Raw genomic sequence first — 25,932 nt, forward strand, 5'->3', positions numbered from 1 at the left:
GCGCGACGGATGGCGCGGGTCCGCCCATGCACGTGATGGCCATCTCCGCGATGGCCCCCATCCAACATGGATAAGCCCTACAGGGGCCCTGCGCGGAGGAACATAGGCCCCTCCTGGAATGAGCGCGCCCGCCGATTGGTAGCCACCGATCATGGGCCTGGCCACCATGGAGGCCCACCCCCCGCCCCCCCGGAGTCAGATCCCCCCCCCCCCCCAACCAGGACGATACTGCAGCCAGAATGCCGAGGTCCCGCTGATTGGGACCATATGTGAACCACGCCGGCGGGCACTCGGCCCATTGGGCGCAGACAATCGCCGCGGGGGCTGCTTTCAATCTCTGGTGACCGGAGAGAATCGGCGGCCCGGCGTCGGAGCAGCTTGGCAGGATTCTCTCGCCCTCCTGGCGTCCTCTCCGACCCGGCGCGGGCTCGGAGAATCCCGGCCGTTAACTTCTGCAGGAAGAACAGAAAAGCTGTATATTATTCAAATGGAGAGAGATTGCAGAACTCTTGCGGTGTAGAAGAATCTGAGTGTCCTGACACATGAATCAAGAAATCTAGTATGCAGGTACAGCATGTGATTAGAAAGGCAAATAGACCATAAGACAGAGGAGCAGATTTAGGGCAGTCAGCCCATCGAATCTGCTCCGCCATTCAATCTTGGTTGATATTTTTTTCATCCCCATTCTTCTGCCTTCCCCCTGATAACCCCTGATCTCCATATTAATCAAGAACCTATCTATCTCTTAGTGATTTGGCCTCCACAGCCTTTTGCGGCAAAGAATTCCACAGATTTACCACCCTCTGGCTGAAGAAATTCCTCCTCATCTCTGTTTTAAAGGATCATCCCTTCAGTCGGAGGCTGTGTCCTTGGGTTCTAGTATCTCCTACTTGTGAAAACATCCTCTCCACGTCCACTCTATCCATGCTTCTCAGTATTCTGTAAGTTTCAATGAGACCCCCCCTCATTCTTCTAAACTCCAATCGAGTACAGACCCAGAGTCTTCAAACACCCCTCATTTGACAAATCCTTTATTCTCAGAATCATTCTTGTGAACCTCCTCTGGACCCTCTTCAAGACCAGCACATCTTTCCTTAGATACGGGGCTTCAAACTGCTCACAATATTCCAAATGGGGTCTGACCGCAGCCTTATACAGCCTCAATAGTACATCCCTCCTCAGCATGAATGCTGACATTGCATTTGCCTTCCGAACTGCCAACTGAACCTGCTTGTTAACCTTAAGAGAATCCAAAACTAGGAATCCTAAGTTCCTTTGTGCTTCTGATTTCTGAAGACTTTCATATTTAGAAAATAGACTATGACTCTTCTTGCAACAAAAGTGCATAGCTTTGCACTTTTCTACATTGTATTCCCTCTACCACTCCTTTGCGCATTCTCCTAGTCTGTCCAGGTCTTTCTGCAGCATCTCTGCTTCCTCAACACAACCTGTCCCTCTACATACGTTTTAATCATCTACAAACGTAGCAAAAATGCCCTCAGTTATTTCTTCCAGATCATTAATGTATAATATTGTGAATAGCTGTGGTCCCAACACTAACCCCAGTGGAACACCAATAGTCACTGGCTGCCATCCTGAAAACGACCCATTTATCCCCACTCTCTGACTTATGCCAGTCAGCCAATCCTCTGTCTTGCCCCAAACACCATGGGCTTCTATCTTACTTCGCAGCCTCCTCTGTGGCAGCTTGTCAAATTCCTTCTGGAAATCCAAATAGATCACGCCCACTGGTTCTCCTTTGTCTAACTTCCTCATTACCTCCTCAAAGAATTCTAACAGATTTGTCAGGCATGACCTGCCCTTGACGAATCCGTGCATTTCTGACTACTCCGCAATCTCATCCTTAATAATAGACTCTAAAATCTTACGAATGGAAGATTGTTGTTCATTGCAAGGGGAATGAAATATAAAAGTAGTGATGCTTTGCTACAGTTATACAGGGAATTGATGAGACCACATCTGGAGCACTGTTTACAGTTTTAGTTTCCTTAACTAAAAAAGGATATGATTGAGTTGGAAGCTGTTCAGAGAATGTTCACTCGACTGATACATGGGATGAGGGGATTATTTTACAAGGAAAATTTGGACAGCCTGGACCGAGATCCATTGGAGTTTAGAAGATTGACAGGTGATCTTTTGAAACAAAGAACAATGCAGCACAGGAACAGGCCCTTCAGCCCTCCAAGACTGTACTGGTCACAATACTACTCTTGGCCAAAACCCTCAGCACGTCCTCGTGCCATATCCCTCTATACCCATCCTATCCATGTATTTGTCAAGATGCCTTTTGAATGCCATTAATGTATCTGCTTCCACAACCTCCCCTGGCAACGTGTTCCAGTCACTCACCACCCTCTGCATAAAAAAACTGCCTTGCGCATCTTCTATAAACTTTGTCTCACGGATCTTTAACCTATGCCCTTGGTGACTGACCCCTCCACCCGAGGAAAGAGTGCCTGCTCACTCTATCCATGCCCCTCATAATCTTGTAGACCTCTATCAGGTCACCCCTCAAACTCCATCATTCTAATGAAAACAGTACGAATCTATTCAATCTATAGTGTGGCGACTAGAATTGTGCACAATATTCCATCTGTAGCCGTACCATGGTTCTGTACAACTGTAGCATGATTTGCCAGATTTGATACTTGATGTCCCGTCCAATGAAGGCAAGCATTCCGTATGCTTTCCTGACTACTTTATCCACTTGTGTTACCACCTTCAAAGATCTGTGGATCTGCATGCCCAGATTTCTCTGACTTTTGATATTCCTAATAGTTTTGCCATTTACGGTATATTTCTTCTCTATTTAAGACCTACCAAAATGCATTACCTCACATTTGTCCGGATTAAACTCCATTTGCCATTTCTCTGCCCAAGTCTGCAACCAATCTATGCCCTGCTGTATCCTCTGACAATCCTCAGCACTATTTGCCACTTCACCAACCTTGGTGTCATCTGCAAACTTGCGAATCAGACGAATTACGTTTTCCTCCAAATCGTTTATGTATACTGCAAACAACAGAGGCCCCAGCACCGATCCCTGTGGAACACCACTAGTCACAACCTTCCATTCAGAAAAAAAGTCTTCTACTACTACACTGTGCCATCTGTGACCAAGGCAGTTCTGTATCCAGCTTGCCATCTCACCTCTGATCCCGTGTGACTTCAACATTTGTACCAGTCTGTCATTGTGGGCGGCATGGTAGCACAGAGGATAGCACTGTGGCCTCACAGCGCTAGGGTCCCAGGTTCGATTCCCCACTGGGTCACTGTGCAGAGTCTACATGTTCTCCCCGTGTCTGTGTGGGTTTCCTCGGGGTGCTCCGGTTTCCTCCCACAGACCAAAGACGCGCAGGTCAGGTGGATTGGCCACGCTAAATTGCCCTTAGTGACCAAAAAGGGTAGAAGGATTATTGAGTTACGGGGATAGGTTGGAAGTGAGGGCTTAAGTGGGCCGGTGTAGACTCGATGGGCCGAATGGCCTCCTGCACTGTATGTTCTATGAGGCACCTTGTCAAAGGCTTTCCTGAAGTCCATGTAAACAACATCCACCACCCTCCTCTCATCAATCATCTTTGTCACCTCCTCAAAAACCTCTATCAAGTTAGTGAGACATGACCTCCCCTTCACAAAACCATGCTGCCTCTTGCTAATATGTCCATTTGCTTCCAAATGGGAGTAGATCCCGTGTCGAAGAATTCTCTCCAGTAATTTCCCTACCACTGATGTAAGGCTCACCGGCCTGTAGTTCCCTGGATTATCCTTGCTGCCCTTCTTAAACAAAGGAACAATATTGGCTATTCTCCAGTCCTCCAGGACATCACCTCAAGCCCATGAGGATCCAAAGATTTCTGTCAAGGCCTCAGAAATTTCCTCTCTAACCTCCTTCAGTATTATGGGGTAGATCCCATTAGGCCCTGGGGACTTATCTACTTTAATATTTTTCAAGATGCCTAACACCTCGTATCAACATCCACCAATTCCTTCTCTTTGGTGAATACTGATGCAAAGTATTCATTTAGTACCTCACCCATTTCCCCTGGCTCCACACATCTATTCCCTTGCCTGCCCTTCAGTGGGCCAACCCTTTCCCTGGCAACCCTCTTGCTTTTTATGTATGAGTAAAAAGCCTTGGGTTTTCCTTAACCCTATTTGCCAATGACTTTTCATGACCCCTTTTAGCCCTCCTGACTCCTTGCTTAAGTCCCTTCCTACTTTCCTTATATTCCACACAGGCTTCGTCTGTTCCCAGCCTCCTAGCCCTGACAAATGCCTCCTTTTTCTTTTTGACGAGGCCTATAATATCTCTCGTTATCCAAATGTTCCCGAAATTTGCTGTATTTATCCTTCTTCCGCACACGAACATGCCGGTCCTGAATTCCTTTCAACTGACATTTGAAAGCCTCCCACATGTCAGATGTTGATTTACCCTCAAACATCCGCCCCCAATCTAGGTTCTTCAGTTCTTGCCTAATATTGTTATAATTAGCCTTCTCCCAATTTAGCACATTCACCCTAGGATCACTCTTATCCTTGTCCACCAGCCCTTTAAAACTTACTGAATTGTGGTCACCTTCTGACCTGTTGCTCCGGTACCCACCCCCCTGCCATGCTCGTTTGAACCCTCCAGTGTGACACTAGCAAACCCCGCGACCAGGATATTTATGCCTCTCCAGTTTAGATGCAATCCACCCTTCTTATACAGGTCACACCTGCCCCAGAAGAGCTCCTAGTGGTCAGATAACGGAAACACTCCTTCCTACACCAGCTGTTTAGCCACATGTTTAGCTGCTCTATCTTCCTATTTCTAGCCTCACTGGCACGTGGCATAGAGAGAGTAATCCCGAGATTACAACATGAGAGGTCCAGACTTTTAACTTTCTGCCTAGCTCCCTGAATTCCTGCTGCAGGACCTCATGCCCCTTCCTGCCTATGTCGTTAGTGCCAATATGTACAACGACCTCTGCCTGTTTGCCCTCCCCTCCAGGATGCCTGCTACCCATTCAGAGACATCCTGGACGCTATCACTCTCCTCACTTTGCCCTTCCCTGCTGAGCAACAGAGTCAGTTGTGGTGCCACTGTTCTGGCTGCTGTTGTTTTCTCTTGATTTGCTATCTCCCCCAACTGTATCTAAAACGGTATAATTGTTAGAGAGGAGGACAGAAACGGGGATTCCTGCACTGACTGCCTGCCCTTTCTCGTGGTCACCGTGTGACCACGTCTCTATAACTCCTATCTATGATGCTTTCCGCCACCTGCATGCTCCTAAGTGCATCCAACTGCTGTTCCAACCGAACCACGTGGTCTTTGAGGAGCTGCAATTGGTTAAACGTCCTGCAGACGTAGTCGACAAGAATGCTGAAAGCATTACGGATCTCCCACATCTCACAGTTAGAGCACTGTCACCCACTGAGTGGCATTTAATCACTAGTTAATTAATTTAAAATAAATCCTTAAATTGTTATTAGATTAAGTTATAATTAGCTATATGGTCCCTGGTGCTAGATTGTTACTGTAAAATTAAATGCCAAATACTAGTCTCTGCCCTTAGGATTAGTTACTCCTCTACCTAGTTAAATAATAAGTTTTAATTAGTTTTTGCAATGTCTTTTTTTTCAAATTTAACACAGATTCCCTACCAGCCAATCAGATTTACTGTGACGTTAATTCTCAGTTTTTCCCCCCATAATTTGAAAACACAGAGAGACACAGACACAAATACCACTTACCTTCCTAGACTGCACTCCGGTTTCCTCCCGCTCAGCTCCGCTCCGATATGAAAGACTTACCTGCTTTACCTGCTCCTCACCAATTAGCTCTCTCCCTTGTAGTCACCTGCAGCAGGGCAAGGCCACTCACTGGAAATTTGAGTGCAACAAATCAAGAGACAAAAAGCATTTCCTCCCGCCCAGCCTCGAATTCCCACCTAGCTTCAAATTCCCAGCTCCAAACTCACACTTCGATGTGCCTCACTTGGGATGTGTCCACTGGGTCATTGGGAGTGCTCACTGGGAGTGAGCTTCGAATCCCCTTCTTAAATAAGCCTCAGATGACTCACACACCTGGTAACTTCAGAACAAAGGAATAAGCACCGCTTGCCTCCTAATAAGGCTTTAGGTGATTGACAGTTAACTGCCACTAAGTTGGGGCAGCACAGTGGTTAGCATTGCTGCCTACAGCGCTGAGGACCCAGGTTCGAATCCCGGCTCTGGGTCACTGTCCATGAGGAGTTTTCACATTCTCCCCGTGTCTGCGTGGGTTTCACCACCATAAGCCAAAAGATGTGCAGGATAGGTGGATTGGCCACGCTAAATTGTCCCTTAATTGGAAAAAATAATTGGGTACTCTAAATTTATTTTTAAAAAAAAGAACTGCCACTAAGTTATGTGAGTGGTTGGGGTAGCCCTTTATTAACTTTTATTGCACAACTTCCAGATTAAACTGGACTACTGAAACATTTAGGATACTACGGAACTTGACAGGGTGGATATTTACCCATGTGTGAAAGCTTAGCACCCAAGGACATAGTTTAAAAATAAGACTTCCCACTTAAGATGGCGGTAAGAAGGATTTTCTTTCTCTCGGAGGATCGTGGATCTGTGGAACTCTTGCTCAGTGAGAGGTGGAGGCAATGTAAATGAATATTTTTAAGGTATAGATCGGTAACAATGGAATTAATTGTTATTGGTGTGTGGGTGGGGGGGGGGGGATTCTGAGTGGAATATGGAGCTGAGGCCATAATTACATCTTATTGAATGGTAGAGCAGGCTCAAGGGGCTGAATGGCCTACTCCTGCTCTTAATTTGTATGTTTGTATTTATGTATGTTCATATGACAAAGTGGCCTCAGCCCCAGAAAACGTCTCTGATATATTCTCCAAACAACATGGCCTCAGCCCGGATAGACTCTGACCCTTCCACGGACAGTCTTTTTACTCTTGTCATGTGAAACTCTGACCACAGGATTCCGATTAAAATAAAGAAGCTTTTGTCGGACTCAGAAGTGAAAACTGATGCACAGTGAAGAGGAAAATCACGAGAGCACAAGTATTTTTTAGAATTTATGAGACATATTGAAAAGGACACGTACCTCACCCTCAGACTAATTAAGTTGCCTCGAACAAACAAAGTATTAAGAAGAACCAAAGTTAAAAGGTCCTTAGTTTGACAGAACATAAATTCCTTTGAATTACAGCTGTTACTGCAGCCAAAAGAAAGAGGCTATAAAAGAGATAACAGAATGGAACCAATAAGTGACTTTCTGTCCAAGTATATATTTAAAACTCTCAACACATAAGAGAAAACTAAATGAAACCACTCTTAGAATGACCTGCTGACCGAACATATGTTAAAACGTTTGACACTCAAACCAATATTAAAAGAAACGCCAAGCGACTTTTAAGGACAGACTTCAAGAAGATTAAGTGAAACTGCAAACATAGTTGCTTAACTCTAAGGTAACTGCTCAATATAGAGAAAAGGGACATTTGGGCTATTAACAGAAATAGAAAAAAATATACATATAAGGAACGGGTCCAGAACGGAAAACTGCTCCTTTCCCGCAGTTTCCAAAAAGGGAGAGAAAGGAGTCAAATTCCTTTTCTCAGTCTGTCGAATAAGTCTCTCAAGACTTTGATGAATATATGCCTATTATTCTTTCAAAAATGTATTAGGTAGAGATACTGGGAGATACTTTCAGATTTCCACGTTTAAATATATTTTTCTCTTAATGAAGATTAGCTGTCAGCAGATAATAACAAACTGTTAGCAGATTCATATTTTGAAGGCTTTGTAACTTTGAAATGGTTATAATAAAACCCCATTAAAAATATAAACTGTATTTTTACTTTGAGTAAGTTTTAAATCCTAGACGCTCTTTTAGGATGTCTTAAATGACAAGGATCCATGCTTAAAGGAATAAATAATTTAGTTTTGAGTGGTCTACCCGACAAATCTCCCACTAGCGGGTAACAAATCTTTTTAAGACCTGGAAGAATAATCTCCCTCTCGTGAGAGCTGTCCTGTTAAATAGCTTTCCCTCCTTTGGGGGCTTAGTCAGAAAGAGACCAGTAAGATTAGCACTTGGAGTCAGGAAAGTCCTAATCACTCACATCCCCCAGGAAGTCTTTCACTCTTTCACTCTATTCCTTGACCAATCTCTACACCTGTATCCACCTCACCCTCTCCTGTACCACCACATAGTCCTGACTTTGCCCCTATTTGTGTTCGCCTCCAGTCCTGTCTCTGACTCACCCCTCACTGATCATTTTCCCCCGGTCAGTCCTGCCACCATCACACCTTCCCCTCACATGTTTTTACTCCCTCGGCCTTACCTTCCTCTCACCCCTCCCTCTTGTGTTACATAGAACATAGAAAATACAGCACAGAACACTGTTTCACACTGTCTTCTCCAACAATATCGCCCCTCTTTTTCTTAAATACTGAAGAAAAGTACTCATTCAAGACCTCCCCTATCTCTTCAGACTCGATATACAATTTCCCGGTACTGTCCTTGATTGGACTTACCCTTGCTCTAGTCATTCTCATATTTCTCACATATGTGTAAAAGGCCTTGGGGGTTTTCCTTGATCCCACCCGCCAAAGGTTTTTATGCCCTCTCTTAGCTCTCCTAATCCCTTTCTTCAGTTCCCTCCTGGCTATCTTGTATCCCTCCAGCGCCCTGTCTGAACCTTGTTTCCTCAGCCTTACATAAGTCTCCTTCTTCCTTTTAACAAGACATTCAACCTCTCTTGTCAACCATGGTTCCCTCACTCAACCATCGCTGCCCTGCCTGATGGTGACATACATATCAAGGACACGCTGTTCCTTGACAAGTTCCACATTTCAATTGTGTCCTTCCCTGACAGGCTATGTTCCCAGCTTATGCACTTCAGTTCTTGTCTGACAGCATCGTATTTACTGTGCCCCCAATTGTAAAACTTGCCCTGTTGCACGCACCTATCCCTCTCCATTACTAAAGTGAAAGTCACAGAATTGTGGTCACTATCTCCAAAATGCTCCCCCACTAACAAATCTATCACTTATCCTGGTTCATTACCAAGTACCAAATCCAATATGGCCTCCCCTCCCCATTCTTGCCTCTGCCTCACTCCTCCCCAGTGGCCGGGGGTCCTGTGCCCAGTTTTGGCGCAGATTGTGCTACAGGCACCTGACATTTTGCAGTCGCGGACCTAAAGGAAGCGGAAAACAACATCTACTGACCTCCAAATCATGGATTAACTCAAGCTCGCCATGCGCCTGCCACTAATACATGGTAATGAATCAGACCATTCTAATTATATGCTGGCGGGGCACTTACTTTGGAAAGGCAATATAATTCCGGTAAATTGGCCTTTTTAATGATCATTCGTGAGATTCCTCACACTACGCAGTGGGAAACTCGACTGCCGTCAGAGGCAGGAGAACAAAATTACAATCCAATTTTCCGCTGGCGGGAAACTGACTTTTTCATTCACTCCAAATTTAGTGTCCCCCCTCGCCATGAATCCCACCACTGGTGGGAGTGGAAAACCCCACCCCCTGACTAACACAGATGCTGCATTTCCTGCAGTCAGTGCACTTCATTTTTCACCTGTAAATTCACTTTGCTGCAGATCACATGCTCTTAAATGTAACTCAATCTCAAAATTGTTTTGGTAAACAAAGATGAAAATAGCCAAAATGTCACAGCAACCTTATTTTCTTCAATGTTGGGCAAGATGTTGCTGTCGGAGTGAACTTAATGGTGTCTGCCATGAGTCGGAATTACAGATTTCAGTTAGTCAGATGTTTAAGATTTGAAATGTTCTCCATGGCAAGTTTCTGAAAGTCCAAACTGGTAATGTTGAAATGAGGAAAATCAGACATCTAAGGCTGGATTCTCCGCTGTTGGAATTCTCCGTTTCGCCGGCAGCCCAGGGATTTCCCGACGGCGTGGGGCTGCCCACAATGGGAAAACCCATTGGCCAGCTGGCGAGAGGGAGTATCCCGGGGGCACGCCGCACCAGAAATCTGGTGCAGCGGGACGGAAAGGGGGGGGGGGGGGTCCCAGGGGTCCCAGAGGCCCCAGAGTGGTTTCCGAGGCTACTGGAGGCCTTGGGGTGGTCAGGCTCTGGGCAGGGTGGTCTCCTGGCACCCTTGACACTGCCACCCAGGCGACCTGGCACTCCACTCTACCTCCTCCTTTAAGATGCCACTTTGACAAAGCTATTAACTAACTGCCCTCAGCCCACTTTATGTGTCGAATTCTGTTCTCTAACACACCTGTGACATCAAAGGCTTTATAAAAATACAAGTTGTGAAATAAGAATCCACACTTGAAATAGTTAATTTCCAGTATCAGAGATTGATTGGCAATAATGAATAGTTATTACATTGTTCCTCGGGAAATTAGACTAGAATAGAAAATACAACTTTCTGTGGCAGTTTAGTTCTAGCCTACTGTGAAAGTACAGCAAATTTATGCCACTCAATGCAAGTCAGAAATGTTGCAGACAACCAGATGCCATTTTTGCAGAGTATCGCAACCTGCACAGCAAGTTTTGGAGTTTTGAATCTAACCACTTTTTGTATCTCACCTGATGTTACATTGCAATTGCCATCACCATTAGTTTGGCCAGAGAATCATGGCCATTATCTCCATCGGCATGCACGGTCAAATGTTGGTGCAAAGCACCTTGAAACTTCTTACTGCGTTAAAGACACTATAACAATGTAAGTTGTTGTTACAGCTTTGGTAGGACTACTGAAGGCAAACAAAGAATACTATACTCAGGGTCCAGTACACCTGGGCTTGTGACCAGTTTTGGACCCTCAGCTTAAGGAAATATATTCAGGCATTTAAGAAGGTGCAGTGTGCAGGTTGCAAAGGATGCATCGGTCTTAGGCAAATATCAATTTTCCTGATCTCTTAGATATGTGGGGCTGGATTCTCCGATTTTTAGGCTATGTCTGGAGAAAGTGTCTAGATTTACGGTGAAAAAGTCGGCGTCGCCCCCACACCGATGCTCCATCAGGTGGGGGGGGGGGGGGGTGGGAGTAGCAGCCGTGCCACATAAAACCTCTGGCGTTCCGACAGAAATGGCCGGAGAATTACCGGGTCCATGGCAGTGCATGCACACAGCGACAACCTGCAGCTGCCGCGCCGTAAAACATGCCGCCGGCTGCATGTGGACCTGGCCTGCCAGATAGCACACCCTGTAATGCCACTCGCCACCCGATCCACCCCCCCCCCACCAGTCCCCCCAGTCCTCGCCGAAGCTCCCCCGGCCAGCGGAATGACAACCCCCCCCCCCCCCCCAACAGTTGCGCCGCTGGTCAAAGTCCATCGCCACCACGTGAGGGCGACGAAAACTCAGAGCACAAGTGCTCCACGCAAACGGGAAGCCGACACATCGGGGGCGGAGCATCGGGGGAGGGCCTTCAGGTGATGTCTGAGGCCTTCCCAACGGCGTGTGGCACACTCATCGATGACACCATTCTGGAGGGGGCGGAGCCCCCGATTTCGGCATCAATAGGGATTGTCTGTCCGATCGGCAAATACGATTTCGGCATCGGCAATCTGAGAATCCCGCCCAATTACACAGGAAGGTCTGTGTAATGAACTCCAATTGGCTTTATTGGTTGGCCAATTGGAGTATGAGCTCCCTCAATGATAGCTCATTGAGGGGGCCCATATAATCACCTGTGTAGGCTTTGTGAGCAGTCTGAAGTTGACTGGACTGCTAGCAGCACTGTTTGGAGCTGCTCCTGTAATATCGTTATTGTAAATAAATATTGGTGTGGTGACGGAACTCCTGCCTCCCGTGGATTACTACAGTCTGTACAATTTGAAGTTATTTACTTTGCTAAAGTGTAGCCTTGGAGTGATTATTGTTTTTAAAATGATGCAATATGGTTCTTTGAAATGGAATGGATGCTGCGATTGGAGGCCATGCCGCTAGATTCCAGCTGGTATGACTTGTCACAGAATCATTATTTTCTGGAGCTAATGTAATTAACATGTGTTATATCCTTTAAAAGGGAGGTTGACAAGTTCCTGAAAGAACATTTGCAGCGACAGGAAGTTAATTGTATACATTATGGTGTGTCTCTTCAGAGATTTCTTGGAGCAAGTGAGGGATTTTGCAGAGTACGCCCGGAATGTCCCAATTGGTATTCTCCAAGAAATGGCATTACGAGGAAGTGAAACGACAGAGAACACGGTTATGCTGTTAACTTTCCTTGCCCTTGTATATTTGCACGTGCAGACTGGAGATAGGCTCTGGGTCGACTCTGATATGTGGCTTGGAGGGTTCACCCAGGCAGAATCTGAACCAACGATCAATCACCATTCTGAAACCTACGCTGGAGAATTCATCTCTTCTTCTTTTTTGCTGTGACCTGTGTATGAATCAGCAAACATACAGTTAGTTAGTCTTCCCTCCACATTTATTTACAGATGTTAACCGTCACACATTTAAATCTTTGGAATAGCGTGAAACGTACAGATAATGATGGACACAAAAAGGCATTCTATTCCATCCAGCCTTGTCTACATAACTGTGATACCTTATGCATTACAATATATAAACATCCCACTTTACCCACCAATGAGATTGAGGTGAAAATTCAGGTCAATTTGCAGAAAAGGTATCTGGTAAAAACCCCTTATAGCTGATCAAAACTAATCCAGGATGTCAGTCTTGCCTTGATCGAACCATGTATTACAAGGAGATTGCTTTGCTCCTTCTACTCTGCAAACATCTGAAATCAGGGCTTCAGATCCTTGTCTCCATTGATCTCCAGCTCAGCTCTGTTACCAGCAGCCACTCCCCAAAAATACACTGATGTATTGAAACCAGTAGGTGGGTTGACCAGAGTTCACACTTCTGTGTAATTAGAGCTTGTAAACATTGTTTTTAATAAAGTGCCTACAAATTCATGTGGAGCTGACCCCTTTCATTCACTGGGAGCAGATCCAATGCATTAAAAATAAAATCATGGGATGGAGAATACATGTTGGCCATCCCAGTGATGCCCACTCTCCATGTCAGAATGTATTGTCCATCCCATGATTTTATTTTTAAATGGACAATACATTCTGACATTGCTAATGAGATCTACACGGGGAGTGGGCATCACTGGGATGGCCAACATGTATTCTCCATCCTTAAGTGTCTTCGGGAACTTGGTGGTGAACTGTCTTTATGAACCGTTGCAGTCTATTTTTTGTAGGCGCACCGATAATAGTGTTCCAGGATTTTCACTCAATGACAGTGAGGGGACAGTCATATATTTCCAAGTGAGGGTAGTGTGTGTCTTGGAGGGGAACTTACTGCCCTTTTTCTTCCAAGTGTTAGAGGTCACAAAATTGGAAGGTGCTGTTGAGGGAGACTTGGTGAATGCTGCAATGAATTGTGCTGATGGTGTATGCTGCTGTCACTTTGCATCAGTAGTAGAGGGAGGGAATAGTTCATTGATGGTTAGGTACAAATCATTCAGCCTGTTTTGCAGTGATGCCATGTGTAGTATGATTGGCTTAGATGTCCTGGTGGAACTCCAGGTTGGTGCGGCAGAAGAAGATCTGGAACACAGGGTGTGGAAATTTCTTGGAACTTGGGGAGCAGTGTGGTGGTGAGGGCGATAGAGAGAAACTAGGTGGTGATGGGGGAACTTTCCTGAAACTTGGGTTGAGGCAGGTGGCAGAAAGGCCTACAACTGAAGTGGGGGAGAAGGCCTGGAACATGGCGGTACGAGAGAGGTAGGCCTGAGATTTATGGGTAGCCTGGAACATGAGGCTGTGAGGGAGAAATTGTGGAACTTGGAAAGGGAGCAAGGCCAGGAACTTGTGTGATGGGCAGTGGGTGACTAGGAACTTGGAATAGTGGCAGGAAGAAGAAGGCCTGAAAATAGTAGGGGTCTGAGGGAAGGAAAATGGCTTGGAATTCAGAGGAAGTTGGGAAACTAGGAACTCAAGAGGAGGGATGGAGAACACGGCCAAGAACCCGTTGGGATTGGGTGGTGGTGGGGGGAGTGGGGAGGGAAGGCGTTGGTGGGGGAGAAGTAGACAGAATGAGGAGAGGCATATATAAACTGCATGATACAATTTTAAGAAGGGCACCGGACGTGAGTGATTTGAAGGTGGCAGGGTAAGACGGGAAGGTTACAAAAGGATTCCTGGGTCCTTGGCCTTTGTGATATAAACGTAGAACAGAAAAGATAGGAAGTTTGCTAAATCTCAGCTGGAGCTGTGTGGCTTATACTGGGCACTACAATTTAGGAAGGATGTGAAGACTTCAGAGCAGATACAGAGGAAATTTAGTAAATGGCCCCAACATTGAAAGGTTTTAGTTTTGTGAATACACTGGAGAAGCCAAGGGGGTTCTCCTGAAAAAAATGAGAGCATATTTTGTATTCCTGCCAACATGCTTTATGTTGCATTTATATTATTCGCCAGACTTTTCTGTTGGCCATCTCTCACCCACAATGAACGTGAGCCCATCGAAACTCGGTCACATGTATCCGAACTTGCAGCAAGTCCCATTCACTGATCTACACTGGCTTACCATTCTCAGTGTTAAAGTTCTCCAGCTCATGTTGACATCCTTCCATCCCTCAGGCCTCTTTAGCTGAAAGCAGGGGTGTGGGCAGTATGTGTTCCCTGAACACAGGAGTGTGAGAGCTTCACAGTATCTGAACTTGGTATGGTGAGTATCCTGTCTATTTCAAATTGAGGAGCGTGAGTCTCTGAAAGCAGTAGTGTTATCATTGGGAGTTTTGGAGCTTGTCTGACAATGACTAGATCTAATTTCACAATGCAGAAACACTGAACAACACTGCAGGATGCACAATCAAATTATATATTCCAGACAAAGTGTTCAATGTATCTTGTCTCCCGAGGGCAGCAATCAAAAATCTAGTCCAATCCACTTGTGGTGTAAGTAAAACACTGACAATATTTTGTTTAGTTCATCTCTGTTGGGCAAATACAGCAATTTCATGGCATTCAATGCATTTTGATGGTGAGGTTGTCAGCCGTTTCTTTTGGAGCTCATTGCAGAGTGGACATGGATTTTTGAGTTTGCCCACACATTTTCCCCTTACCTGAAATTGCTGTCGCTTTTTCACATAGGTATTAGAGAGCATCGTTACTTGGACATCATTACCACTGCCCATTACAACACAAACACTATTCAAAAGGAAAGGTGCATTTAAAAAGCTTGGTAACAGCTGGGAACGTAGAGCACATTGCTTGCATATCTCCCTCATGATCTTCATAATGCCACACATTTTCCTCGAAGGAATGACACTGCCAGAGCACACCCCGGAACAGCAATGTGGATTAAGCAGTTAGAAAATCTATTTCTGTACTCCCAGATGTTGATCATACTCTTCTGGCTAGGATTCCTGTTGGTTTTGCAATTTGTTGTTTTGGTGGGAACTGTTAACTTTCTACATGTACATAAAAGATGCAGCATCATTTTAAGTTGTAACACTTTTCTGTTTAATAATGTATGAAATTTGGAGTAATTTAAATAGGAACTAATCATGCTGAACAACGAATGAAAACAAAAGGTATTTGGCGGGACTCTCTGTTCCCGGCACACCCGTTTTCTAGTGTGGCCCGCCCCCACCGGCAGTGGGGCCCCCTGTCCCGGCAGCCGGCTGATGGGGTTTCCCATTGTTTGCACATCCACGTCCTCGGGAAATCTGTGGGCGTGAGTACGCTGCCAGCGAAGCGGAGGATCCCGCTGACTAAGAATCCAGCCCAATGGCTTTCATTTTCATTTCAAGAACCTGGGAGTGAGAAGAGAGGGCGGCATGGTGGCACAGTGGTTAGCACTGCTGCCTCACAGCACCAGGGACCCGGGTTCAATTCCGGCCTTGGGTGGTTGTCTGTGTGGAGTTTGCACTTTCTCCCTGTGTCTGTGTGGGTTTCATCCGGGTGCTCCGGTTTCCTCCCACAGTCCAAAGAATGACAGGTTAGGAGGGGTTGTGCGGATAGGTTTGTGGAGTGAGTCTGTGTAGAATGTTCTTTCAGAGGGTCATTGCAGACTCTCTGGCCCAAATGGCCTCCTCCGGTACTGTAGGAATTCTATAGTTTTAAAGAGCACTCTGGAATTCCATAAACTTTGCAGTTTCACTGTCCTCCTTTAAGTCCTTGATTAAAACCCCCCTAATCCTTCTTCATTTCCTTCTGTCCCAGTGCCTATTTATTTGATGGCACCTCTCTGAAACACTTTGGGATGTTCTTTGATGCTAATGGTCCTGGATTAATGTAAATTGTCATTGTTGTTGAAGAAGAATTTCTTAATTGGATGGTTTATATTTTTTTTAGCATCCAGATGAAAAGAGACTGGAAGGGCTTTCCAAACAACTGGATTGGGATGTCCGCACAATTCAGCGTTGGTTTCGGCAGCGAAGGAACCAGGAGAAGCCCAGCACCCTTACCAAATTCTGTGAGAGCATGTACGGATTTAATCTGTTGTGTTTTACTTAGGTAAAATTAAAGAGAGTTTATAATATGACAGTATGAGAAAAGGGTTTCAGTTGCTGGCATTAGGTCTGCTTGATGTATTGGAAGTATTCAAACACGTTACATGTGTAGTTTTGATTTTGTTGTGGAATATAAAGTATAAAAAACAAAGGGATACTTGTATTTTTCTAAGCACGGTGTTAATAAAAGTAATGTGAATTGTCAATAAAGGCTAAACTAATAGAACAGATTAGAGCCACTTGGTAGTACTGAACGTGGGTATCCCTGAAAAAAGAGACATGCTGTTGAAGCTTTTTGCCTTGCACTCATGAAATGAAATAAAAATGAAAATCGCTTATTGTCACGAGTAGGCTTCAATGAAGTTACTGTGAAAAGCCCCTAGCCGCCACATTCCGGCGCCTGTCCGGGGAGGCTGATACGGGAATCGAACCGTGTTGTTGGCCTGCTTGGTCTGCTTTAAAACCCAGCGATTTAGCCAGTGAGCTAAATCAGCCCCTATGGGGACAGATGCAATAATGCCAGATTTCACAGGGAGCAAAGATTTGTACGGCATGAGAAAAAGGGTGCTAATTGGGTGACATGTCGGTCCTGAGTCTTGAGGTGTTGCTGTGGCGAATGCACCAGGGAGCTTTTGTTTCTGTTTATTCAAAGTAGGTGAATGTCTGGACATATTCCTTTTGCCTGTGGAGGACAGGTCCCTGTATATCAATGTATGTAGCTTCTAGTGAGCCACTTTGTAAGCCTGACTGCTAATCTTAAATTGGTTGTTAGTGTAATTTTTAGCACACTCGGGATTGTTCAGCATAATCATAGAATTATATCTAATATTAGACATTATTATATTCTGAGCTTTGCAAGCACAGGTTCATTCAATACGGTCAATACTGAAACAGCTGAAAGTATGGGCTGTTCGATATAATCTCAAATTGTTGGGACATAAAAAACGATGTTCCATTGCACCCTATCTTATCTATGACAGGTTTCACACAACATGAATTGGCCAATTGGTTGAGCATGTTGCTACAATTAGTGAGGTCTTGCTTCAATTATCCAGGAGCTTGGTTAGATCGCTTGGAGTACTGTGTGCTGTTTTTGTTTTTTTATCTCAGACGGATATTGTTGCATTAGAGGGTGTGAAACAATGATTCACCAGACTTGTTCCGGTGATGGCGGGACTGTCTTATGAAGAGAAATTGAGAAAACTAGGCTTGTATTCACAGAATCACAGAATACTACAGTGCAGAAGAGGCCCTTCGGCCCATCAAGTCTACACCAACGCATGAAAGGCCCTGACCTGCCCACCTAATCCCACTTGTCAGCACTTGGCCCATAGACGTGAATGTTATGGTGTGCCAAGTACTCATCAGGTACTTTTTAAAGGATGTGAGGCATCCAGCCTCGACCACCCTCCCAGGCACTGCATTCCAGACCGTCACCACCCTCTGGGTAAAACCTCTCTCGAGGTTCAAAGAATGAGATGTGATCTCATTCAAACTTACAAAATACTTAAAGGAATAGATAGGGTAGATACGGGTAAGATTTTCTCTTGCCTGGGGAATCTAGAACTAGGGGCAAGAATATCAAAATAAGGGGGAAGCCACTTAGAACTGAGATGAAGAGAAATGTATCCATGCAGAGGGTTGTGAATCTTTGGAAGATCTCTACCCCAGAGGGTAGAGAAGCTCAGTCATTAAAGGGATTGATATATTTCTGATTAACAATAACAGGTTTAAAAAACATTGAAGTCTCTAATCAACCATGATCATCTTAAATGGCAAAGCAGGCTCAATTGGCTGAATCGCCTACTCCTGCTCCTCTTCCTAACCAGTTCAGAGATTCACAAACACGGTGCAGGATTCCTTCACTTTCATGAAAATTATACAGACATGCATATCGATGCCAATGCCTATGTGCTCATTCGACACTGCGTGCCTACTCATTAATAAACCACTGAAGAAAGCCATAGAGATTTGTACCGCATAGCTATTTCACAGCAATTTAGATGTGCCACCATGTTCTGAATCTGTGTTCATTGATGTTGGATGTTGGATTTGTTTACTGTCATGTGTACCGAGGTACAGTGAAAAGTACTTTTTTGCGAGCCTCTCAAACAGATCATTTAGTGCATGAGAAAGAAAATAAAATAAAAAGAAAATACATAATAGGGCAGGACAAGGTCCACAATGTAACTACATAGACACCGGCATCGAGTGAAGCATACAGAAATACACATTGGCACTAACGACATAGGTAGGAAAGGGGACAAGGATGTCAGGCAGGCCTTTAGGGAGCTAGGATGGAAGCTCAGAGCGAGAACAAACAGAGTTGTTATCTCTGGGTTGTTGCCCGTGCCACGTGATAGTGAGATGAGGAATAGGGAGAGAGAGCAATTAAACACGTGGCTACAGGGATGGTGCAGGCGGGAGGGATTCAGATTTCTGGATAACTGGGGCTCTTTCTGGGGAAGGTGGGACCTCTATAGACAGGATGGTCTACATCTGAACCTGAGGGGCACCAATATCCTGGGGGGGAGATTTGTTAGTGCTCTTTGGGGGGGTTTAAACTAATTCAGCAGGGGCATGGGAACCTGGATTGTAGTTTTAGGGTACGGGAGATTGAGAGTATAGAGGTCAGGAGCACAGATTTGACTTCGCAGGAGGGTGCCAGTGTTCAGGTAGGTGGTTTGAAGTGTGTCTACTTCAATGCCAGGAGTATACGAAATAAGGTAGGGGAACTGGCAGCATGGGTTGGTACCTGGGACTTCGATGTTGTGGCCATTTCAGAGACATGGATAGAGCAGGGACAGGAATGGTTGTTGCAGGTTCCGGGGTTTAGGTGTTTTAGTAAGCTCAGAGAAGGGGGCAAAAGAGGGGGAGGTGTGGCGCTGCTAGTCAAGGACAGTATTACGGTGGCGGAAAGGATGCTAGATGGGGACTCTTCTTCTGAGGTAGTATGGGCTGAGGTTAGAAACAGGAAAGGAGAGGTCACCCTGTTGGGAGTTTTCTATAGGCCACCTAATAGTTCTAGGGATGTAGAGGAAAGGATGGCGAAGATGATTCTGGAAAAGAGCGAAAGTAACAGGGTAGTTGTTATGGGAGACTTTAACTTTCCAAATATTGACTGGAAAAGATATAGTTCGAGTACATTAGATGGGTCATTCTTTGTACAATGTGTGCAGGAGGGTTTCCTGACACAATATGTTGACAGGCCAACAAGAGGCGAGGCCACATTGGATTTGGTTTTGGGTAATGAACCAGGCCAGGTGTTAGATCTGGAGGTAGGTGAGCACTTTGGAAACAGTGACCACAATTCGGTGACCTTTACGTTAGTGATGGAAAGGGATAAGTATACCCCGCAGGGCAAGAGTTATAGCTGGGGGAAGGGCAATTATGATGCCATTAGACATGACTTAGGATGTGTTGGTTGGAGAAGTAGGCTGCAAGGGTTGGGCACACTGGATATGTGGAGCTTGTTCAAGGAACAGCTATTGCATGTTCTTGATAAGTACGTACCAGTCAGGCAGGGAGGAAGGGGTAGAGCGAGGGAACCGTGGTTTACCAAAGAAGTGGAATCTCTTGTTAAGAGGAAGAAGGAGGCCTATGTGAAGATGAGGCGTGAAGTTTCAGTTGGGGCGCTTGATATTTACAAGGAAGCGAGGAAGGATCTAAAGAGAGAGCTGAGACGAGCAAGGAGGGGACATGAGAAGTCTTTGGCAGGTAGGATCAAGGAAAACCCAAAAGCTTCTATAGGTATGTCAGGAATAAAAGAATGACTAGGGTAAGAGTAGGGCCAGTCAAGGACAGTGGTGGGAAGTTGTGTGTGGAGGCTGAGGAGATAAGCGAGATACTAAATGAATACTTTTCGTCAGTATTCACTCAAGAAAAAGATAATATTGTGGAGGAGAATGCTGAGACCCAGGCTATTAGAATAGATGGCATTGAGGTGCGTAGGGAAGAAGTGTTGGCAATTCTGGACAAGGTGAAAATAGATAAGTCCCCGGGGCCGGATGGGATTTATCCTAGGATTCTCTGGGAAGCCAGGGAAGAGATTGCTGAGCCTTTGGCTTTGATTTTTAGGTCATCATTGGCTACAGGAATAGTGCCAGAGGACTGGAGGATAGCAAATGTGGTCCCTTTGTTCAAGAAGGGGAGTAGAGATAACCCCGGTAACTATAGGCCGGTGAGCCTAACGTCTGTGGTGGGTAAAGTCTTGGAGAGGATTATAAAAGATACGATTTATAATCATCTAGATAGGAATAATATGATTAGGGACAGTCAGCATGGTTTTGTGAAGGGTAGGTCATGCCTCACAAACCTTATCGAGTTCTTTGAGAAGGTGACTGAACAGGTAGACGAGGGTAGAGCAGTTGATGTGGTGTATATGGATTTCAGTAAAGCGTTTGATAAGGTTCCCCACGGTCGTCTATTGCAGAAAATACGGAGGCTGGGGATTGAGGGTGATTTAGAGATGTGGATCAGAAATTGGCTAGTTGAAAGAAGACAGAGAGTGGTAGTTGATGGGAAATGTTCAGAATGGAGTTCAGTTACGAGTGGCGTACCACAAGGATCTGTTCTGGGGCCGTTGCTGTTTGTCATTTTTATAAATGACCTAGAGGAGGGCGCAGAAGGATGGGTGAGTAAATTTGCAGACGACACTAAAGTCGGTGGAGTTGTAGACAGTGCGGAAGGATGTTGCAGGTTACAGAGGGACATAGATAAGCTGCAGAGCTGGTCTGAGAGGTGGCAAATGGAGTTTAATGTGGAGAAGTGTGAGGTGATTCACTTTGGAAAGAATAACAGAAATGCGGAATATTTGGCTAATGGTAAAATTCTTGGTAGTGTGGATGAGCAGAGGGATCTCGGTGTCCATGTACATAGATCCCTGAAAGTTGCCACCCAGGTTGATAGGGTTGTGAAGAAGGCCTATGGTGTGTTGGCCTTTATTGGTAGAGGGATTGAGTTCCGGAGCCATGAGGTCATGTTGCAGTTGTACAAAACTCTAGTACGGCCGCATTTGGAGTATTGCGTACAGTTCTGGTCGCCTCATTATAGGAAGGACGTGGAAGCTTTGGAACGGGTGCAGAGGAGATTTACCAGGATGTTGCCTGGTATGGAGGGAAAATCTTATGAGGAAAGGCTGATGGACTTGAGGTTGTTTTCGTTAGAGAGAAGAAGGTTAAGAGGTGACTTAATAGAGGCATACAAAATGATCAGAGGGTTAGATAGGGTGGACAGCGAGAGCCTTCTCCCGCGGATGGAGGTGGCTAGCACGAGGGGACATAGCCTTAAATTGAGGGGTAATAGATATAGGACAGAGGTCAGAGGTGGGTTTTTTACGCAAAGAGTGGTGAGGCCGTGGAATGCCCTACCTGCAACAGTAGTGAACATGCCAACATTGAGGGCATTTAAAAATTTATTGGATAAGCATATGGATGATAAGGGCATAGTGTAGGTTAGATGGCCTTTAGATTTTTTCCATGTCGGTGCAACATCGAGGGCCGAAGGGCCTGTACTGCGCTGTATCGTTCTATGTTCTATGTTCTAAGTGTAGTATTAATCAGGTCAGTCCATAAGGGGGTCGTTTAGGAATCTGGTAACAGCGGAGAAGAAGCTGTTTTTTGAATCTGTTCATGCGTGTTCTCAGACTTTTGTATCCATTTTGTAATAATTCAAACTCCTCCTCCAAGTCCTCCAAACGAGGAAAGCTGCCGTCAATGAACAGATCCTCTAACTGCTCAATACCAGCTCACGATCATCTCCGAAACCCTCCATCTAACCTCCCTGGCACAAACCGGTGGTTGCCACAAATCGAAGTCCACACCGACGCTCCCTCCACTCCCATATGCCTCCACCACTGTCCACACACCCTCAAAGCCACGACCACCACCGGGCTTGTGGAGTACCAAGCCGGGGAGAATGGCAGAGATGCCGTTACCAGTGCCCCTAAGCTTGTGCCCTTACATGATGCCACCGCCATCCGTTCCCACACCGACCTTTCCCCCACTACCCACTTCCTAATCATAGCTATGTTTGCCGCCCAATTATAGTTCCTAAAATGCGGTAGTGCCAACCCCCCTCCCTCGGCTCCACTCCCAACAGCACCTTCCTTACTCATGGGGTTTTGCCCAGCAACACAAACCCAGAGATCGCCACATTGACCCTCTTAAAGAAGGCTTTTGGATTAAAAATAGGGAGACACTGGAATATAAACAAAAATCTCGGGAGAACCGTCATTTTTACAGTCTATACCCTCCCCGCCAGTGACAACGGGACCATATCTCACCTTCAACAGTCCTCCTTCACCTGCTCCACTAACTGGGCCAAATGTAATTTATGTAGCTGCTCCTACGTCCGGGCCACCTGGATTCCCAAGTATCGAAAACTCCTTCCCACCATTTTGAACGGCATCTCCCCCAGTCTCCACTCCTGCCCCCCTCGCTTGGATCGTGAAGACCTCACTCTTACTCATATTCAGTTTATACCCCGAAACCCCATCAAATTCCCCCAGGATCCTCATAATCTCTCCAATCCTCCCAGTGGGGTTCTGTCCGGTATCCTAGCAACTGTTGAGGTCTGGTCCGGGTTCCTAATAATTGGCATTGGGATTCCTACAGCTCCATATGCTACAAGATTGGCCTTTTGGACAATTTTATAAATAGGGCCTGAGTCATTTGCTCGCTGTGCAAACTTGACACTGAAATACATCACATTACCCCTATTCTGTGGGATAATAGATGCCCTGATCAGATCATTCCTCGCTGTTCATTGCACATCCTCACAAATTGGCCTAAGGCTACCACTCTTGGACCTGAAAAGTGCCCTGAAAAGGACAGTGAGGAGCAGGGGTTTGTAACTTTTGGGCTGGGGGGAAAGTGCTAAATGAAGTATCTTAAGGATAATTGTTGATAAATGTACTGTTTTCTAATTTACAATAATAGCGTGGATTTCTTGGCCCTATTGTGGCAGGACTGGCCGCGGGAAAATTTGGCAGCCCAGCCAAAAGTCTGTTCACTTTTGATATGTTTGGACGATCCTGGCAGTGGGCTGGGCCAGAAAATCCTGCCTAATAACTTGGATTCAAAAACCTAATGCAGGCTGAACAAGTTCATTTACAATACTAAACTAAGAAGGACCCCTCATGAATCTGTGGATGAATCTGGGGAACTACAAAATTAGTAGGTGGGTCATAGTGATCAAATTTAATCTGGACAATTGTAAAGCAGTGTATATTGGATGAAGAAAAGGGACCACAATTAGTCAGTAAACTGGGAACAAATAAATTAGTAAATACTTGGAAGGTACGAAGATTTTGTTGAATTGATGCTCAAGGCATATAATTATTGTAGGAAAAGTACCAGCAAAGTAAATAGAACTGCTGAATTATTTAACCAGAAAAGTAATGTACACATTAGCGAACATTCTGTTCATGACCCGCAGCATTTCCATCAGATGACAATTTGAACTCTTGTTCAAAGATAATGAAAGGCCAATGGTAAGTCAGAGAGGGAAAAAAACACTAGACAAAGCAATACGGTCAGAACACTGAGCAATGAGGAAAGACAGGAAAAAGATTTAGAATAATTTTTATTAGTGTGACAAGTAGGCTTACATTAACACTGCAATGAAGTGACTGTGAAAATCTCGAAGTTTTGAAAGAAGGCAGCTGAGATGACTTTATAAAGACAATTATAAATGGTATAAATAAGGTGGATCCGGAAGACTACTTCAGAGTAAACTTCATGGATCACAAAAATGGAGAGATCTAAATAGTCTCTGATCTGCACCATTGAGTTGGGATTCCAGATCACCAGCGTTCTGTAGCATTAGGAGGTGGATCGTTTGGAGCATAAATAGCAGCATAGACTATAGTTGGGCCAATTGGCCTGTTAATGTTCTGTAATTAATCTTACCATATTTGGTGGTTCTAATGTAAACTGGAAGGACAGTCCAAGCAGTGAGTGCAATATTGACAAGCCAGGTTTGAATGAAGAATACAACAGAAGGCTGACAAAGTAGCAGGTACATAGATAAGTCCTTAGCTCAACAAGTTGACTGTTATGCAGGTGCACTGGTAGACCTGGAAAAAGATGGGTGAAGACATTGTAAATTGTTACAAATGGAGAGCACTCAGTTCATAAAAACATTTCAAAATTTTTATAGAAGATGCAACAAAAATATCTCGAAACATATGGAAGAAGAAAAGGGATCACAAGTAGTCAGTAAATTGGGAACAAATAAATTAGTAAAAACTTGAAAGGTATGAATTTTTCATTGAAGATCAATGCCCCAGTGTTCAATGAATGAGCAATAATAGACAATATAAACATACTAACCACTTTCCCTTTTCTTTTCTGATCACTTTACCTTCCATATTTAGAATTACAAAGTTAACCCTTCACACAACAGTGTTTAAAGAATTGCAATAACTTGAAAGCTTACAGTATTCATCACCTTCTACTCTAATAAGAATTAATTTCATATAAACCCTTAAAGCTATTTTCCCACTTTTGCATGATTGGAACATAGGAGCAGGAATAGCCCATTGAGCCTGCTCTGCCATTCGATATGATCATGGCAGAGCAGGCTCTTCAAATCCGGTTTCCCAAGTCCACACCTTACTTCCTGCAATTGAGAAATGTCTGCATATTTGCTCTAGAATATGTTTGATTGTTCTCTAACAATGAACTGCACCCTCCTGCTACGACAAGAAAGATCTGTGTTACCTTAAGCTCCTGGTGGTAGATCAAATATTCATGGGGTGGGACCGGGGATGCTGATGCTACTAGGAAGGATATTAATTCCATAGAGGGAATGCAATAACGGTTCACCGGCCTTGTGCCCAGGATGGTTGGTCTCACTGAAGAGATAATGGAGAAAATGGGCCTGCATTCTTTAGAATTAATGTGTACCCACTAACCATGTACAGGCACTGTGCCAGCAACCTCATAGTTATAGTAGAGTTCCAAGTTGCTCTTCATCGGGAGTGAGTTCTTCAATCTTGGCGATTTGCTGTTCCATTTCCCTGTATCTCACGGGCATTGTGCACATTTCTCCTGCAAGAGTCAATCAGGAGCGGGTTGTTTCATGGGTGGCATCGGACGCAAGAGATTTAATGTTTATCGCAAGAGGGTTTCAGTACAAGAGTAGTAAAGTCTTGCTTCAATTGTATAGAACCTTGGTTAGACCTGCCTGGGGTACTATGTGCAGTTTTCGTTCCCTTGCATTAGGAAGGATATTGATGTCACAGCGGGAGTGTAATAAAGGCTCACCGGCCTTGTGCCTGGAGTGGTTGGTCTCAGGGTCCTATGAGGAGAGATTGGGGAAACTAGACCTGTATTCTCTAGAGTATTGAAGAATAAGAGGTGATCTCATTGAAACTTCTAAAACACATAAAGGGACAGACAAGGTAAATGTATGCAAGATGCTTCCCCT

General features: G+C 44.9%; 1 protein-coding gene across 6 annotated transcripts in view; it reads left to right on the forward strand.

Annotated features, from left to right (window-relative positions):
• Positions 1 to 25,932, forward strand: part of cers6 (ceramide synthase 6) — a 388,374-nt gene that overhangs the window by 100,709 nt on the left and 261,733 nt on the right. For 4 of the 6 annotated variants that reach the window (XM_038789745.1, XM_038789743.1, XM_038789744.1 and 1 more), the window contains exon 3: positions 16,343 to 16,473. In XM_038789745.1, coding sequence (XP_038645673.1) covers positions 16,343 to 16,473 — 131 coding nt within the window. Of the gene's footprint in view, positions 1 to 16,342; positions 16,505 to 25,932 lie in introns of all 6 variants that reach the window. The other 2 variants (XM_038789747.1, XM_038789746.1) reach the window with 1 other exon arrangement.

This window comes from Scyliorhinus canicula, chromosome 2 (assembly GCF_902713615.1).
Source record: "Scyliorhinus canicula chromosome 2, sScyCan1.1, whole genome shotgun sequence".
Classification (NCBI taxonomy): Eukaryota; Metazoa; Chordata; class Chondrichthyes; order Carcharhiniformes; family Scyliorhinidae; genus Scyliorhinus; species Scyliorhinus canicula.